The sequence below is a fragment of the Danio rerio genome, chromosome 8 (assembly GCF_052040795.2).
Source record: "Danio rerio strain M-AB ecotype USA chromosome 8, GRCz13ab, whole genome shotgun sequence".
In the NCBI taxonomy this organism is placed as follows: domain Eukaryota; kingdom Metazoa; phylum Chordata; class Actinopteri; order Cypriniformes; family Danionidae; genus Danio; species Danio rerio.
Genome location: NC_141028.1, coordinates 59,878,998 through 59,895,582, shown reverse-complemented (window position 1 = coordinate 59,895,582; position 16,585 = coordinate 59,878,998). Strand labels below are relative to the sequence as shown.

At 38.4% G+C, this 16,585-nt stretch overlaps 2 protein-coding genes across 3 annotated transcripts in view; one reads left to right on the top strand and one right to left on the bottom strand.

Annotated features, from left to right (window-relative positions):
- The first annotated feature begins 644 nt into the window (after positions 1–644).
- cox5bb (cytochrome c oxidase subunit 5Bb) lies at positions 645–5,287 on the top strand. Its single transcript, NM_001386398.1, has 4 exons — positions 645–779; positions 2,095–2,165; positions 2,242–2,341; positions 5,015–5,287. The coding sequence occupies exons 1-4, from the start codon at positions 680–682 to the stop codon at positions 5,125–5,127; spliced, it is 384 nt and encodes a 127-aa protein (NP_001373327.1). The 5' UTR covers positions 645–679; the 3' UTR covers positions 5,128–5,287.
- Positions 5,288–7,941: 2,654 nt separating this feature from the next.
- Positions 7,942–16,585, bottom strand: part of arid5a (AT-rich interaction domain 5A) — a 30,010-nt gene continuing 21,366 nt past the window's right edge. Inside the window, exons 6-8 of one of the 2 annotated variants that reach the window (XM_087262684.1) lie at positions 14,496–14,593; positions 13,788–13,941; positions 7,942–11,914 (exon numbers count right to left, since the gene is read on the bottom strand). In XM_087262684.1, coding sequence (XP_087118810.1) covers positions 10,715–11,914; positions 13,788–13,941; positions 14,496–14,593 — 1,452 coding nt within the window. In that variant the 3' untranslated portion in view covers positions 7,942–10,714. The remainder of the gene's footprint in view (positions 11,915–13,787; positions 13,942–14,495; positions 14,594–16,585) is intronic. The other variant, NM_001327774.1, reaches the window with a different exon arrangement.

The following is a 16,585-nucleotide window of genomic DNA, read 5'->3' as shown; positions in this document are numbered from 1 at the left end:
ATTGTTATTATTATTAATTGTAATAATACTGAATGTTATTATCATTGTTATCAATATCATAGCTGGTTCATTCCGCTGTGGCGACACCTGATGGCCAAAAAGAAAATGAATAGATTATTATTATAATGATGATGATTATTATTATTGATATTATTGTTATGTATTGTATTTTATTGTCAATTCAGCACCTGTTCACCTTTTTATTAATTTGTAATACTTTTTTTATATATTTTTTTATTGATGCAAGAACGAAACATACAAAACAATGCCAAAGGTATACAGAAAATGAAAAGTATATAGAAAATCATATAGAGATACAAAACTCAATAAGTAAAACAAAAAAAAAACAGAAAAAGGAAAAAAAATACTAATAAATAAAGCTAGGTCTTGCTAACTCACAAATAATTTAAAAGTGTCAAACAAATATACTGTTTTAACAGCTTTTTTGCTTGTTCTTTCCTTAATGGTATTTATAAAAATATTTAGTTTTCTAAGTACCACTAAAACTAAGATTTCTGATTACTAAAAGTAAATTTACATCGATGGATATGAAACTTGGTAAGTAGTACATGCTCAGCTACAGTAAGCTGGCAGCGCTAGATGTCGCTGATTACTACCATAGACTGCAAAACTGAAGCGACTTTTATTTCAGACGCGCATGCGCAGTGCTTCAGTCAGAATGGCGGCCAGGCTCCTGTTGAGATCCGCGACCCGAGCTGTGGTTTTGCGTCACCGGACTCTTCCAGCACCCGCTGTCGCTCGAGCTCTGGCCTCCGGGGGTACTGCTTAATTACAGACGCTACTCTGAGTGTTTGTTTGCGTTGAAAATACAGCTTAAATTGTTTATGAATGGACCTTTAGCGATGATGCTATAAGGGATACAGCTGCGGTCGGATGCTAGCGATAATTATTTATTTAATTTAATCAAGTTCCCCCTTAATTGTATTTTATTAACGTCTATGTCTAAATCCAACCCTTATGGTAATGTAAATTAATATGATATATTGTTGTACAGTGTCACAAAAAGATACTATATTGACGTAAGTATCCGCAGCTGTATCTCTTCTAGACCTCACCCCATCACCGCAGACTCTGATTCACACTCAGGTGCTCAAATGCTGATTTTAGTGTCGTTTTGTTTCTGCATCTGAAAGTGATTTTCTCAGTGTATCGTTAGATCTGTCTGTAAATTCATCCTGACGACAAACCTAATCCTCTTATTCCCTGTCATCCTCTTCAGTCACCTTGGGATAGATTAGTTCTTGCATGCTAACACTAAATGCAAAAACACATGTTTTAGAGTTTAGTTAAACACAATTTCGGTAACACTTTAGATTATGAAACACTTATGAAACTATGTTTATAAAGTAAATGTTAGTCATTTAAGAGTTTAGATGCAAAAATCTCTAAATGCTATAATAAAAATCTGAAATTTTCCTCTAAAATTGTTATTTTTTTATCAGTCTCCTTTGTGTATAATCAGTATTATCACTTTTATGGCAAAGAATAAGTCCTTTTACTTGTCTTTAAAGTAAAATATATCAACATAAACAAAAGAGGCTGAGAAATACGTTTATTTTCAATGGGAATTTCAGACGGCGCTTAGAGGTTTTTGCATCTGAACTCTTCATTTATTAACACCCTGTTGAATGTTTGTTGGTTAGTAAATGCATTAAATATCATTAGCTACGTATATTAAAGCGTTACCGAAATGTCTTCTTTTTACTTATATAACATACACACACATTAGCTATGTAGAAAATGCATGCACGTTTCTATAATTTCAGTTTTTTATAACTATTTACTTATTTATTTTTAATTCATGTATACCCAAATAATTTACGGCACACATTTCATTCGGCGATCACCTTTTTTTTATTTAATTGTTGTTTTTAAATATTTCCCAAATGATGTTGAACAGATTCAGGAATTTTGCACAGTATTTCTTATCATATTTTTTCTTCCGGAGAAAGTCTGATTTGTTTTATTTAGGCTAGAATAAAAGCAGTTTTAATTTTTTAAAGGCCATTTTAAGGTCAATATTATTATAACATTATATATTATATATAACATTATTAATGCGGTGGTCTTCAGGTATTCCCACAGATGATGAGCAGGCCACCGGTCTGGAGAGGATTGTGATGGAAGCTTCCAAGAAAGGATTGGTAAGTGTCTCCTATATTGTGCTTTCTGCTATAAAAATAAAAGCTCAGATGAGTCAGTGCTGCTTTTCTCCATCAGGATCCATATAACATCTTAAAACCGAAGGAGTACGCCGGCTCCAAACAAGACCCTCACATCGTCCCCTCCATCTCCACCAAGAGGATCGTGGGATGTGTGTGTACGTGATTTCACTTCGTTATACTCAAATTTCAGCTGTTTCTTTTGAAAGATTTTTATTTTTATGCTGAAATATGGCATATAAGATTAGTGAATAGTGCAGCGTTTCCATCCAATGAAGCAAAGAGAACAAAATCATCACTTCCTGATTAAATGGAGGCAAACGTCAGACAGAACAATGCAGTTGAGTGCATTGGGAAAAGCCACTGTGGTGTTTATTCTTCTCTAATAAATGAGCTGAGCCTCAGAAGCCTACAAAACCCTCTTTGTTTACATTGTCACTATGGGGGATTGTGTGTAGAATGTTGAGGAAATAAATAAATAAATTGATGAATTTAATCCATTTTGGAATAAGGCCGTAACATAAACAAATGCGTAACAAGTGAAGCGCGATCTATACTTTCCGGATGCACTGTAAGCTTCCATCCAGAGATGCAAATTTAATTTATGTGCGAAACCAAAATATCGCATCAATTTTTTAATGCGCATTTACAAAATGTATACACTTTTACGTTCAGGGTATTTTTAATCCGATATTCCAAAATGCGAATAAAAACAGGAGGATGGAAACGCCGCTATTGATGAGCAGCGCTGCGTGTAAAAGTTCACGTTTTTTTCGTCATAAACGTACGTGGCTCCGGGAAATACAAGTGTAACGGTTGCATAGTAAAACAATACAATTGCGGGACTTTTCAGGGCACGAATGTTTCAGTGCACTGGAACAGGGGTTTTCAAACTGTGGGTCGCGACCCACTAGTGGGTCGCAAAGTGAACAACGGTGTGTCGCGCAACGTCTCATAGCTGCAGCTATCCGCTTGTTAAGTGGTGACGTGTTTGTGACGTATGTAATACTGTTTCCGGGTCCAAGCCGCCACTTATTTGAGTGGAGAAATCATTCGTTTATGATCACGTTTTATTCATATCACACATTAAAGTTAATTTTATATAAAGTCATAGTGTACACAACAATCTCTGGGCTTGCTGCATAACAAATACCAAAAATTTAACAATTTATAAAAAAATAATCACTTTCTGGCCATCGGATATTAGGCATGGACATATATACTGCGATCGTGATTTTCGAAAGCCTTCAATCGCTTTGTAAACGCTTATTATTACCATTTCATGAGTCTCCCCATTCAGTTGAATAGAGCGCTTGGACCCGGGAGCCGCTTCGCGTGACGTCACACTTAACAAGCGGATATTTACATTGCGGTGAATCAAAACCAGTACGATTGACGGCAATAACTCAAAAACCTCTTACTCTAGAAATATCTATAGTGTGTTTCCTACAAAAAGACAAAGCTGGTGATGTTTCACAGCTGTCTTTTTCTTTTTTTTTTCGCTCGACATTACGACCACTGCTCCGTTTGAGCTCTCGCAATCTGCGTTTAGCCGGGAGAGTTCATGCTGAGCGGAGCTCTCAGTAAGGGACCGTCGGAAAAGTGCTCATTTATTTCGTTTTTTTTTTTTTGCTCTGTCCTTCGTGTTTTATTTTAAGCACTACTATTAAGTTAGTTACTACTAACACTACTATTAAATTAGTTAAACACTAATTTTCTCTTAAATGAGCACAAACAGTTACTAAAGTAGTCGAATGCTTCATTATAGATCTGTGCATTCTTACATTAACACTTCTGTTATCAAACAAAACACAATGAGAGATTCATCTGCTGCTCTTCACTAAATAACTATAGTAACTTTAATCAATATGCAAATACAATTAAACGTGAAGTAGATTTTATAGCTTTATTTAATTTCTGTATAGGCCATTAATTTTAATAGGCTAAACCTTTTATTTTATTGTCAATATTTTCTAATGTTTCCTATGTATTCTATCATTTGAAGCTATGTGTTGTCCAATATTTTTTACAGCCCAACGTTGACAGATTGCTAATCAATAAATAGCTATAGTGCTACCTGTTAGTTTTAACGTCAGCTAATGTTATGGAAAGGCATAGACGTTTTGGAAAATAGTAATGTAAGTACCCCCATCATTCCTTCCTCAAGCAAATGTGTAAATATTAGATCTATTCATCAATAACGTTAAGTGCATTGGCATATGTATCTGACGTTTTCCGAGCTTTTAGTAGTCAATCAAAAAGCGATTTAGTTTCTTATGACTATACACCAGCAGTGGAGTTTACTGTGATGTGACGGGGCTTGATCATAATCAAGGGGCTTGATCAAAGGTTGAGTGTCTTTTTCAACAACAACAAAAAAAAAACGATCACAGTGACAGCCAGCATCCCACAAAAAGCACTTCGAGCTTCATTTTGTGCATATCAAATCGCAAAATCCCTAAAGCCGCACACCATATATTTTTGACTGCTTTGAATGAATTATTTTTTTTAACCCATTTTTCCTCTATTAAAATGTTATGGTGGGTCTTGAGATTGAATTACTTGCCTAGGTGGGTCCCGGGATAAACAAGTTTGGGAATCCCTGCACTGGAAGACGCCTTGATTAGCGAACAAGGGTGCTGATTGAGACGCAGCCAGAATAAAAGCAACATTTCGTAGCGATGCGCTGAAAGCAGGTTGAATGCAGATGCAAAGTGACTGCAGATCAAAGCTTGCTGTCCTCGTTGTGTGTTTATTATTAGCACTGGTCATTGTAATAGACAAGGCTGTTAACCAGTGTGACATTTCTCTGTTCTGTTTGTTTTTTGAAGGTGAAGAAGACAACACTGCGGTGGTTTGGTTTTGGTTGCATCAGGGTGAAGCGCAGCGCTGTCCGTCCTGCGGCGCCTACTATAAACTAGTTCCACATGAGTTACCCCATTAAAACACACACTTTACCACAGTGGAGACGTAAACACTCCTGTACTGACACACACACACACACATACACACACACACACAGTCTGCTTGTTTACAGGCTGAAGAGTAGAAATGCACTTTATGAGGACCCTCAGTAGCTCTTTGCTTTCTGATTAGATGCTATATATATATAGTTGAAGTCAGAATTATTACCCTTTTGATTTTTTATTATTATTTTTTTAATATTTCCCAAATGATGTTTAACAGAGCAAGGAAATTTTCACAGTATGTCTGATAATATTTTTTCTTCTGGAGAAAGTCTTATTTGTTTTATTTCGGCTAGATTAAAAGCAGTTATTAATTTTTTAAAAACCATTTTTGGGACACAATTATTAGGCCCTTTAAGCTAATCTTTCTTTCAATAATCTACAGAACAAACCATCGTTATACAATAACTTGCCTAATTACCCTAACCTGCCTAGTTCACCTTATTAACCTAGTTAAGCCTTTAAATGTCACTTTAAGCTGTGTAGAAGTGTCTTGAAGAATATCTAGTAAAATATTATTTACTGTCATCATGGCAAAGAGAAAATAAATCAGTAATTAGAAATGAGTTATTAAAACTATTATGCTTAGAAATGTGCTGAAACAATCTTCCCTCCATTAAACAAAAATTGGGGGAAAAAATAAACAGGGGCGCTAATAATTCCGACTTCAACTGTATATAAAAAAAAAAAAAAAAATATATATATATATATATATATATATATATATATATATATATATATATATATATATGAACAAATAAAGAAAACAGGCTTTATTGCGTTTGATTTAGCTAGTTCGGCTAATTCTGCATACATATTACAGCTGTAAATTAGCACTTATTTTTCTCCTGATATTCCACAAGAGCTGTTTCGCCATTTCAACTGTACTACAGTTTGCTTTAGCATTCCAGTTGTTTCTCAGAAATACAATCCATTACTCTAACTGTCACATAAACTACACTACCTGACACATAACTTGACTTCTAGTTGATCATGTGGAAAAGTGGCAGAAGGTGGATCTGTTGATCTGCATCTCAATCATCACAAATACTGCAGAAGACCTACTGGAACCCAAATGGAGCCAAGATTCTCATAGAAATCAGTCAAGTTTGGTGAAGGAGAAATCATGGTTTGGGGTTACATTCAGTATGGGGCCGTGCGAGAGATCTGGAACATCAACAGCCTGAGGTGTCAAGACATTTGTGCGGCCCAAACCACAGGAGAGGGACAATTCTCCAGCAGGATAGCGCTCCTCATACTTCAGCCTCCACATCAAAGCTCCTAAAGGTCAGGTGCTCCAGGATTGGCCAGCCCAGTCACCAGACATGAACATTATTGAGCATGTCTGGGGTATGATGAAGGAGGAGGTGTTGAAGATGAACACAAAGACTCCCGATGAGCACTGGGAATCCTGAACGCTTTCTTTGCCATTCCACTTTATTAATCAGTGATTTGAGTCATGTCAGAGATGTATGGATGCAGTCCTCCAAGCTCATGATGGAGTCAGACACAATATTCTTTCTGTCTCCACTGCAGCAGGACTTTATATTCTATACTGGACATTATTTCTGTTCAGTGATGAGACTTTAGTCTAAGCAGAGTCAGACCGCACTGTCCTAATCAAATCATTCATAATCAAGACATGATCATATTTTTTATTTTGGTTTAATAAGCCTCATCTAGAGGCCTTCACCTTTCATATAAGCCACTTCTGACACCAAATGATCAACTAGAAGTCCAGTTATTATTTACTGTTCCTAAAACTGGGATAGCCGATAAGACTTTTGTCATTTCGTGTAGAGGTGTTAGAAAAGTTTGCACATTTTGGCAAGGGAGATCTTGTCTTTTGACGTCTTTGTCTGTATACTGCATTCCCTGCTGTGTGGCACTTCCCATTTACTTTAAAAGTCTTGAGATTAACAGTTCAACTTGTTTGACTTTCCTTCAGAATAAATGTTTCATCATGTGTCTTGTCTCATTATCTCGTCTTGTCTCAAATCTTTGCGCTTAACAAACTAAATTAAATATGTGGGCTAATGAATGTGTTCAGTGCAGCGAGTTTACAGTAAAGTAAAGAAGCTGGATGGAGGAGGCTCGTTCTTTATCCTCGCGCTGCAGATGCTCTGTTTAACTGTTTTCTCGCTAGTGAAGCGTTCAGTTTCTACACTTACAAATGCCGCCACGTAAATAGCAAAATCATTTGGAATTGTCTTCCAAATGAAGTGAAAAGTCCCCCAGCATTCATGTATTTAAAAAGCGTGTTTTTAAAATTGCGTATGAATAAACAGTTTGTGAAGTGTATGCATTTTATGTATGTTGTATAGGTGTATGTATGGTGTGTGCATGCATGTTGTGTGTGTGATTGTGTGGATGTATGCATGTACATATAAGCTTTTATCTGAGTATGTATTTGGTGTTTATTGTGCTTTGTCTATACATTTTTTATGTGGTTTATTTTAAAGCTTGTTTGTTGTTTGTGAAGCGCTTTAAGTTGCATGTATGTAGGAAAAAGTGCTATACAAATCAAATGTATTATTATTAAATGCGCCATGGCGCAACGCAACTGACTCATAAAGGGAATAAGAGATGAGACTCTGATTGGTTTAATGCAGGTTATGCTTAAAACACACCCAGAACTCATTAAGAGAATAAGCACAACCCTGTTATACCATGCGCCGGGTGCAGAGCGTATTTATCCATCCTAAAAATAGTCAAAGGGGATTCGAACATGCTCTTAATGCTTTTGCACCATACGCTTTAGACTTTGCATGTAGATCATTAAAACAGAGCGCTTGATGTGATGTCAACATTTATTTTATACAAAAATATTTTAACATTCAGTATACAAAGTGTACATAAGGCATTTTCACATTATTGGTGCATCAGTAAACAAGCTGATCTCATATCAAGTGCCAAAAAGAGGAATACATATGAATATCCCAGTCTCGTCCTGCTAATGACTCATCAAAAAACATACATATAACATTTACCAATTTGTTCTGAACCCTGAATTGTACCGTGTGTAAAGAAAACTGTATTTACTCGATGAATAACTTACAGTTAAGGGGATAGGCTTCATATACAGCTACGTTCAAGAATATACGTAACATTTACTTTGAAACAGCATTTCAGACACTCATCGAAAGTAACTTAATGATACGTTTGATCAGTGCCATATTGTAATATTCGCGCTACATAACCTCATAGGTAACAACACTTCGTTTGGTATTGATCTAAAAACAACAACAAAAACAGGCATAAAGTAAAAAGTAAAAAACAGGCTGAGAGGGCTCAAATCACATGCAAAAAAAATAAAAATAAAATATATATATATATATATATATATATATATATATATATATATATATATATATATATATATATATATATATATATAAACACATGCAAATAGAGAAATGCACTGCAAACCACATCGGAAATGTGTCGGGAGATCCTGAAAGTGACTGTTTAGAGTGTTGTCGGAGATCTGAGAGGTGAGTTTCGGTTTATTTTACCATTCTGGTGATGCAGTCACTAGACTTAGTATATTTTTAGCTCTAATAATCTGACAATCTAGGCAGTTAACATTTAATGAAACATAATTTTAATGCCATGTTAGTATGAATTACTCACAAACATAAACAACCGGGTTTTAAAAAAGTGAAGCCAAGAATTTTAAGTACATATACAGTTAAGTGCCACAGTTTATAGTCACTTTTTAAAGGACTGCACCCCATCATGAACACCATCAATATCCAGTTTTGAACTTAAGTTCAAGTTTAAGCTATGAACTATATTTCTTTAAAACACCATGGCTATGATAGTGCTGTGGTGAAAACAAAATTGAGAAATCACTTATGAAATTTTCAGAATTCTCTGGAAACTGATTCTGAGCTTCATTTATAACAGCAGGCGACTCTCTAGAGTAGTTTAACAGCAATTGGTGCTCTAGGCTAGTTTATGAACAGCAAACGTTGCTCTAGGCTAGTTTTGTAACAGCAGATGGCACTCTAGACTAGTTTATAAACAGTAGAAGGCACTCTAGACTAGTTTATAAACAGTAGACGGCACTCTAGACTAGTTTATAAACAGCAGAAGGCACTCTAGACTAGTTTATAAACAGTAGATGGCACTCTAGACTAGTTTATAAACAGTAGAAGGCACTCTAGACTAGTTTATAAACAGTAGAAGGCACTCTAGGCTTGTTTATAAACAGCAGATGGCGCTTTAGACTAGTTTATAAACAGCAGAAGGCACTCTAGACTAGTTTATAAACAGTAGACGGCACTCTAGGCTTGTTTATAAACAGCAGATGGCGCTTTAGACTAGTTTGGCACTCTAGACTAGTTTATAAACAGCAGATGGCGCTCTAGACTAGTTTATAAACAGCAGATGGTGCTCTAGACTACTTTATAAACAGCAGATGGCACTCTAGGCTGGTTTATAAACAGCAGATGGCGCTTTAGACTAGTTTATAAACAGCAGGTGACACTAGGGTAGTTTATAAACAGTAGACGGCACTCTAGGCTTGTTTATAAACAGCATTTGGCACTCTAGGCTTGTTTATAAACAGCAGACGGCACTCTAGACTAGTTTATAAACAGCAGGTGGCGCTCTAGGCTAGTTTATAAACAGTAGACGGCACTCTAGGCTTGTTTATAAACAGCAGGTGGCACTCTAGGCTTGTTTATAAACAGCAGGTGGCACTCCAGGCTTGTTTATAAACAGCAGGTAGCGCTCTAGGTTAGTTTATAAACAGCAAAATGCGCTCTAGGCTAGTTTATGAACATCCAATGGTGCTTTAGGCTAGTTTATAAACATCAGACAGCACTCTAGGCTAGGTTTTAAACAGAAGACGGCGCTTTAGACTAGTTTTAAACAGCAGATGGTGCTCTTGGATAGTTTTGAACAGCAGATGGTGATCTAGGATATTTTTAAACAGCAGATGTCACTCTAGACTAATTTTAAAAAGCAGATGGTGCTCTAGGCTAGTTTTAAACAGCAGATGGTGCTCTAGGATAGTTTTAAACAGCAGATGGTGCTCTAGGATAGTTTTAAACAGCAGATGGTGATCTAGGATAGTTTTAAACAGCAGATGGTGCTCTAGGCTAGTTTTAAACAGCGGATGGTGCTCTAGGATAGTTTTGAACAGCAGATGTCACTCTAGACTAGTTTTAAACAGCAGATGGTGCTCTAGGCTAGTTTTAAACAGCAGATGGTGCTCTAGGCTAGTTTTAAACAGCAGATGGTGCTCTAGGCTAGTTTTAAACAAAAGTTGGCACTCTAAGCTAGTTTTTCACAGCAGTTGGCACTCTAGGCTAGTTTCTAACAGTGGACGGTGCTCTAGACTAGTTATTAACACTCAAATTCTGACATGTAAGAGTGCTTGTGCGTTATGAGTTATGTAAGTTGGCTTTTATTTCACGAGGTTCATGTAAACAGCTCACTGTAATTCGCTTAAACCTTTTCTAACTGTATTAATGATTATTTTAGTTTCAAGTGGTATGTGTGAGGAGTTGCATACAAGCACGGCCCAAAAGTAAGTCTCTAAGGTCTGCGAATAGTTCAGTACGGCTGCAGGCTTGGCATGTTATATCCAGCAGGCGCATGCCAGATTGGCATCGGGTAATTGTACGAAGGCAAAGCAGCTTCGTAAGACCCAGGAAAGTGGGTTCCCACTGGCGGGCAATGCATAGAGTGGCTCTGAGCAGGAGGAATTGACAGATGTGTTGGAAAAAGCACGGGCTGCAGAGGTAGAGCTTTTAATTGTTCAACCGTCAGGTCTCCTCGAAGTCTTTCTAAAGCTGGCTGGTAGGGCACAGTGAGTCCGCCATGCGGGTGGAAGAGGTACTGCTGGGTAGGCAGAGGTTTGGGCAACGCCGTCTTTGCCTTCTCCTTCCTGTCCGTAATGCGAATCGGAGAAGATACTGGCATCTTCTTCAAGTAGGCTTCATCAGGTCTCTTTAGGAGGTGCTGGTGGTAGGAGGACATGTGCGGTTTAAAAGAGGGCTGTAGTGATGACATGGGCCTGCAGGGATCCCGGGGCAAGACCTTGGAGAAGCTGGAGGCATGAGGGACCCAGTAGGGTTTGGTGTAGGCTGGCAAGGGCAGCCTATGGGATGCAAGTCTGGATTTATCATCAGAGGTCCATGCTAAAAGACTCCTCTGGGTCTTTTCTGTTGCACCAGCTTGCAGGAACTCTCGATAATGTAAGCGGGGATAGTTGGCGAGTTCTTTGGTGTTGGGGTAACAGCTGAGTGGTTTGCAAACTCCGGTGCTGACAGCTTTGGATGTGGACAGAGCTGGCAAACGAGTCGCTGTTTTGTTTTCAGGCTCTTTAGCTGGAGACTTTTGAGTCGTGACGGCTATGCAGTCCTCGGAGGAGACGGAGTATGGAGAGGGGCTTCGAGACAGGGATCCAGAAGGAGAGGAGACTGGGACAGGAGAGCCATCGGAGGAGTGGCGACCGCGAGTGTTAGACTGGGAAGAGTGGGATATGTGGATAACGGAGGGTCGCTCAAGTTCTCCACCGTCCTCTGAGGCAGGGATAGTGAGGCTAGCCTGAGCCAGACGCTTCTTCTTCTCCAGGGGGGAGATGACTTCGGGCGGGCTGGAAGTCTGGAGAAGCGGGTTCTCCCTGGAGCTCATGCCAAGGACTGGAGCTGTGGATGTGTGCTCGGAGTCAAGGCGATCAGAGGATATCAGCCATGGACTGTGATGAGAACACCTGCCTCTGTCACAGTGGTGATCAGACAACATTTTCTCCTGAAAAGAAAAGTGGGATACTTTAGAACTTACAGTAGTGTAAGAACGGTAGTGTTTAGGGCAGGTGTGGGCGAACTTGATCCTGGAGGGCCAGTGTCCTGCATAGTTTAGCTCCAACCCTATTCAAACAGACCTCCCTATAGAGTTCAAGTGATCTTGAAGACACTGATTAGTTTGTTCAGGTGTGTTTGACTAGTGTTGGAACAAAACTGTGCAGGGACAGCGGCCCTCGAGGATCAAGTTTGCCCATCCCTGGTTTAGGGGATTATATATGGATTCCAATCTTAAAGGTCCAATGTGTCCACTAGTTTTTAAATGTTTGTATCAGTATTCTTTGTTTTTAGGAGATCATTAAGCTAGTACGCATCAAAACAGTGACAAAATCCGTGTTTAGGAGATATTAAAGTAATAGAAACATGTAAAGTTTGTAGGTTGTCTCTTCCACCTAAATGGGTCAACGATTTTATTAATGTCAACTCATACTTTAGTTTCTCATCAAATCTTCTGACCAATCAAATGGTCTTTAGTATCTGACATGCCCCGCCCCTTTCAGATGCTTGACATTTACATCAACCACTCTGACTGGTAGAGCTGTGATAAAAACAAAACGCTATTGGCCGTTTTTTTTAAAGGGGAGGGGCTACTCTATGCCCCGCCCTCTCTTCATGTTTAAGTTAAGATGCGTCAAACATCGAATAAAAATGCACATTTCAAAGCACTTCACGGGACTTTTCAGAGAATACCGAAAGCATTTGTAAGAAAGCCCAAGAAAGGTCATTTTAATTAGGAGGTTAAATCATTACTGAGTGAACAAGACTAAATTTGATATGGTGTGCAAAATTCTGTGGAGAGTATTTAGATTTTTAATATGACTCTATGACAGGGCTGCTATTTTAAAGCCTTTTGTTTGACTTTACATTGGTAGAGATCAAGTTACTTTGTGTTTTACCAATGATTTTACTTCACCCATTAACAATCCTGGAATATTTAGGTTACCATACCATAGAGATGTCCAAACTCAGTCCAGGAGGGCCGGTGTCTTAAAGAGGTTAGCTTCAACTCTAATCAAACATACTTAAACCAGCTAAATAAGCTCTCAGATACTAGAAACTTCCTGGCAGAGCTTCATTCACGTCCATTGACTTTTAGGCACATGAAACACCTCGTTTTGTGGACTGTGTGACAGACATATTTGAGATGATCTTGCTGGCTTTTTGGTCATATTGTTTCCAAAAGACTGCCATTTTATTTTAGATCCCTTAGTCTTAAGACTTGAACATCAGAGCATTATAGCATAGGGCTGGAGAATAATTCAATATATACACATATCGCAATACTTGGTCACACTTTATTTTGATGGTCCGTTTGTTGAATTTAAGTTACACTGCATCTACATGCCAACTAACTCTCATCAGATTATAAGTAGACTGTTAGGGTTAGAGTTAGTGTAAGTTGAACATGTACTTGCAAAGTTTCTTATAGTCAGTTAAATGTCTGATTAGCAGCAGTATCAACAGATATTAAGCAGACAGTCTACTGATACTCAAATGAACCATCAAAATGAAGTGTTTCCCAATATTTAATCCCAATAACCAATTTCTTTCACCCAATTCTGATATTTTGATGTACAGTTGACAATTTTAAATGTGAATTTTTCCCCTGAAATATTTCCCAAGTGCTTTTTAATGTAAAGAAGTCATTTGTAAACAGTTTTAATAACTCATTTCTAATAACTTTCTATAAGATTAAGATTCTATTAAGATTAATAAGATTTCTTTTCTCTTTGCTATGTTGACAGCACATAATACTTGACTAGATATTCTTCAAGATACTAGTATTCAGCTTAAAGTGAGTTTCGTTATTGTCCTCTGACCTCGCTCTCGTCTCTCTCCATCTTCCTCTTCTTCTTGCTCTCTGGTTTGCTCCCCCGGTTCTCAGGGCTCCTCTTGTACTGTTTGCGAGGTTTGGACGGTGGCAGTGGTTTGTCCTCTTCTCCTCTCAGCTGCCGCTCAAAGGGCAAAACCAACCTGCAAACACAAATGAGTTTTAAAGTTGGAGACGAAACAACCCAGGCGATGCAGAGGCTCTGAAATGTGTGTAATATAATGTTCTTGAAATCAATAAATGTTTTCATTTAACTCTTTCCCTGGACCAAAATAAAGAAGCTTTATTTTTATGATTTGAAACATTGTAGGCCACCTAATATAGTAAATATATTATCTATCTATCTATCTATCTATCTATCTATCTATCTATCTATCTATCTATCTATCTATCTATCTATCTATCTATCTATATATATATATATATATATATATATATATATATGTGTGTGTTTAATAACAAAATTGTCTGCAAATTTCTGCCAATTACCACCACAAAATCAGTCACATTTATCACAAAAAAAAAAATTCACAAAAAAAACATAATCGTGAAAAACTAGAGGATCTGCTGAATGAGCTCTGCAATGCTGCAGTCCACCTCCAGAAAAGTGACAGCATGAAAACGGCCCACATTGTTACTACATGTTATTAAAGTCCACATGAAATCTTAATGTTTGTTGTTTTGGTGATTTGTTTACCTTTCATAGTGTCTGCGTGTGCAGGTGGCTGCGCTTGTACTGCCTGGACTACCACCCAACTCGTCATACACGTTCTTCCACTGCCTCCTCGCTGTTACCTGTGAGCGAACACCATGTAATTATAGACCCCCAATGGAAAACTGCAGCAGTCGGGTTTCCAAAAGCATGTCAATTAGCAAGCGCAAGTTATTATCATCAGCTCAAGAGGTTTGTTATTTCAGATATAGACGCGCGGCGAGCGCAAGTAATCTCTCGCTGTGTATTTCAAACATGGCGGGTCCTTTGTTTACATTCTAGCTTGTTGCCTAAGCGAATGACATATCTCTGTAAACCTATAGCGTTCAGCTGCACGTCTAGCTCCGCCTTTTGGTACCCTTTCTTGTGTTTGGGACCCTTTCGAAAGGGTGCTGAATAAGTGGTACGGTACGGTTTGGTTCGGTACGCCTTTTAATAGTGGAAACGGCCATAAAAGCATACCAAACCGAACCGTACAGTACCGTACCACTCCGCCATTACTGTAATGTGCTTACACTACAGCTGTTGAATGCTTGATTCTGATTGGCTGATGAGCATTCTAAGCTGTACTGTTTCAGATGAATGCACAGCTAAAGTAGTTCCGGCAAGTTTTGAGTGTGTTACAGCTCTGTATCACTATGCTAAATGAGTTATTTCACAGCTACAACAGTCAAAAATCACATCAAAACACAACTCAAGGCTTTGGAGGAGATGTGGAAGAAACCAATGCAACACACAGGAGCAGATTGAGGACAAAAGCCTGACAAATGTCTGAAATACAACATCTGAACAGTAGCTTTAGCTGTGGGAACCCGAGATTAAGCAGAGTAATTCACTTGAATTGTTGATTAATTAAAAAATAATGCACACTCAAGCTGTAGCAGCCGCATCACTACCTTTTCTTCAAATGATTCCTTATGTATCAGTGTGCTTCAGAGAAAACGTGTGCACAAAAACAGATTCATTCGCCTGTCTGCTAGATGTGACGTTCATAGATCACAAACTTCTGCACTTAATGATGTCAGACCTAAACACCCCAGATTAATATAATAATATCACTCCACTTGTGTTTTTATAAACTAGTTTGAGTTCCTTACCAAGAAAGAAAAGGAAGATATACTGAATAATTGACATCCATAGTAGTTTTTGGTCCTACTATGAACGTCAACGGCACTATATTCTTCAAAATATCTTGTGTTCAAGTTTAGAGTCATTATTAGCGTGGCAATGGTAAACATTGAGGACATTTTAAAGGGCCATGACACCCCCCACTTTCATTTAAAGTCTACTTCAGAATTTTTTCAAAAGATGCTTGATTAATGGGCGTGGAGCTCCACGGGCATAGGGCAGGAGTGGGCGTGGCCAACAGGGGAGAAGGGGAGCAAACAACTGTTGATGTCAGTTAGCTCACAAATTGAGACAAACCGTGAGGAGACGCATGAGTATATAGTTCACAAAGTTAAAATGCAAAGAAATAAACAGTAATTTAATGCCCTGCTACATTTGTTATTTGTAATTCCATATACACATAACCACAATTTATATCATTATAAAGATAAGTGTGTTCCCTGCTAAAAAATCCAGCTTAAACCAGCCTAGGCTAGTTGGCTGGTTTTAGCTGCTCAACCAGGCTGGTTTTAGAGGGGTTTTGGCCACTTCCAGGCTGGTTTCCAGCCATTTCCAGCCTGGTCTTAGCTGGTCAAGCTGGAAAATGACCAGCTAAATCCAGCTTAAACCAGCTTGACCAGCCTGGATTAAGCTGGACATAGCTTGTTTTGGCTGGACTCCCAGCCTGCCTAGGCTGGTCAAGCTGGTTTTAGCTGGTCATTTTCCAGCCTAACCAGCTAAGACCAGGCTGGAAATGGCTGGAAACCAGCCTGGAAGTGGCCAAAACCCCTCTAAAACCAGCCTGGTCGACCAGCTAAAATCAGCCAACAGGCCTAGACTGGTTTAAGCTGGATTTTTTTAGCAGGGCTCATGTAAACACTATAAATGAGGATTCTCCCTCGATCCTCGGGTCTAAATTATAGATCTTGAATGCAGACTCAGTGTAGCTGGTCTCCTGACCTGTGTAT

What these genes read in the sequence shown, in the direction of transcription:
- cox5bb (NM_001386398.1), top strand. Translation starts at nt 680, where the DNA reads ATGGCGGCCAGGCTCCTGTTGAGATCCGCGACCCGAGCTGTGGTTTTG. An exon ending in TCGAGCTCTGGCCTCCGGGG is followed by an intron (nt 780 to 2,094) that starts GTACTGCTTAAT and finishes GGTGGTCTTCAG; the next exon opens with GTATTCCCACAGATGATGAG. An exon ending in GAGGATCGTGGGATGTGTGT is followed by an intron (nt 2,342 to 5,014) that starts GTACGTGATTTC and finishes TGTTTTTTGAAG; the next exon opens with GTGAAGAAGACAACACTGCG.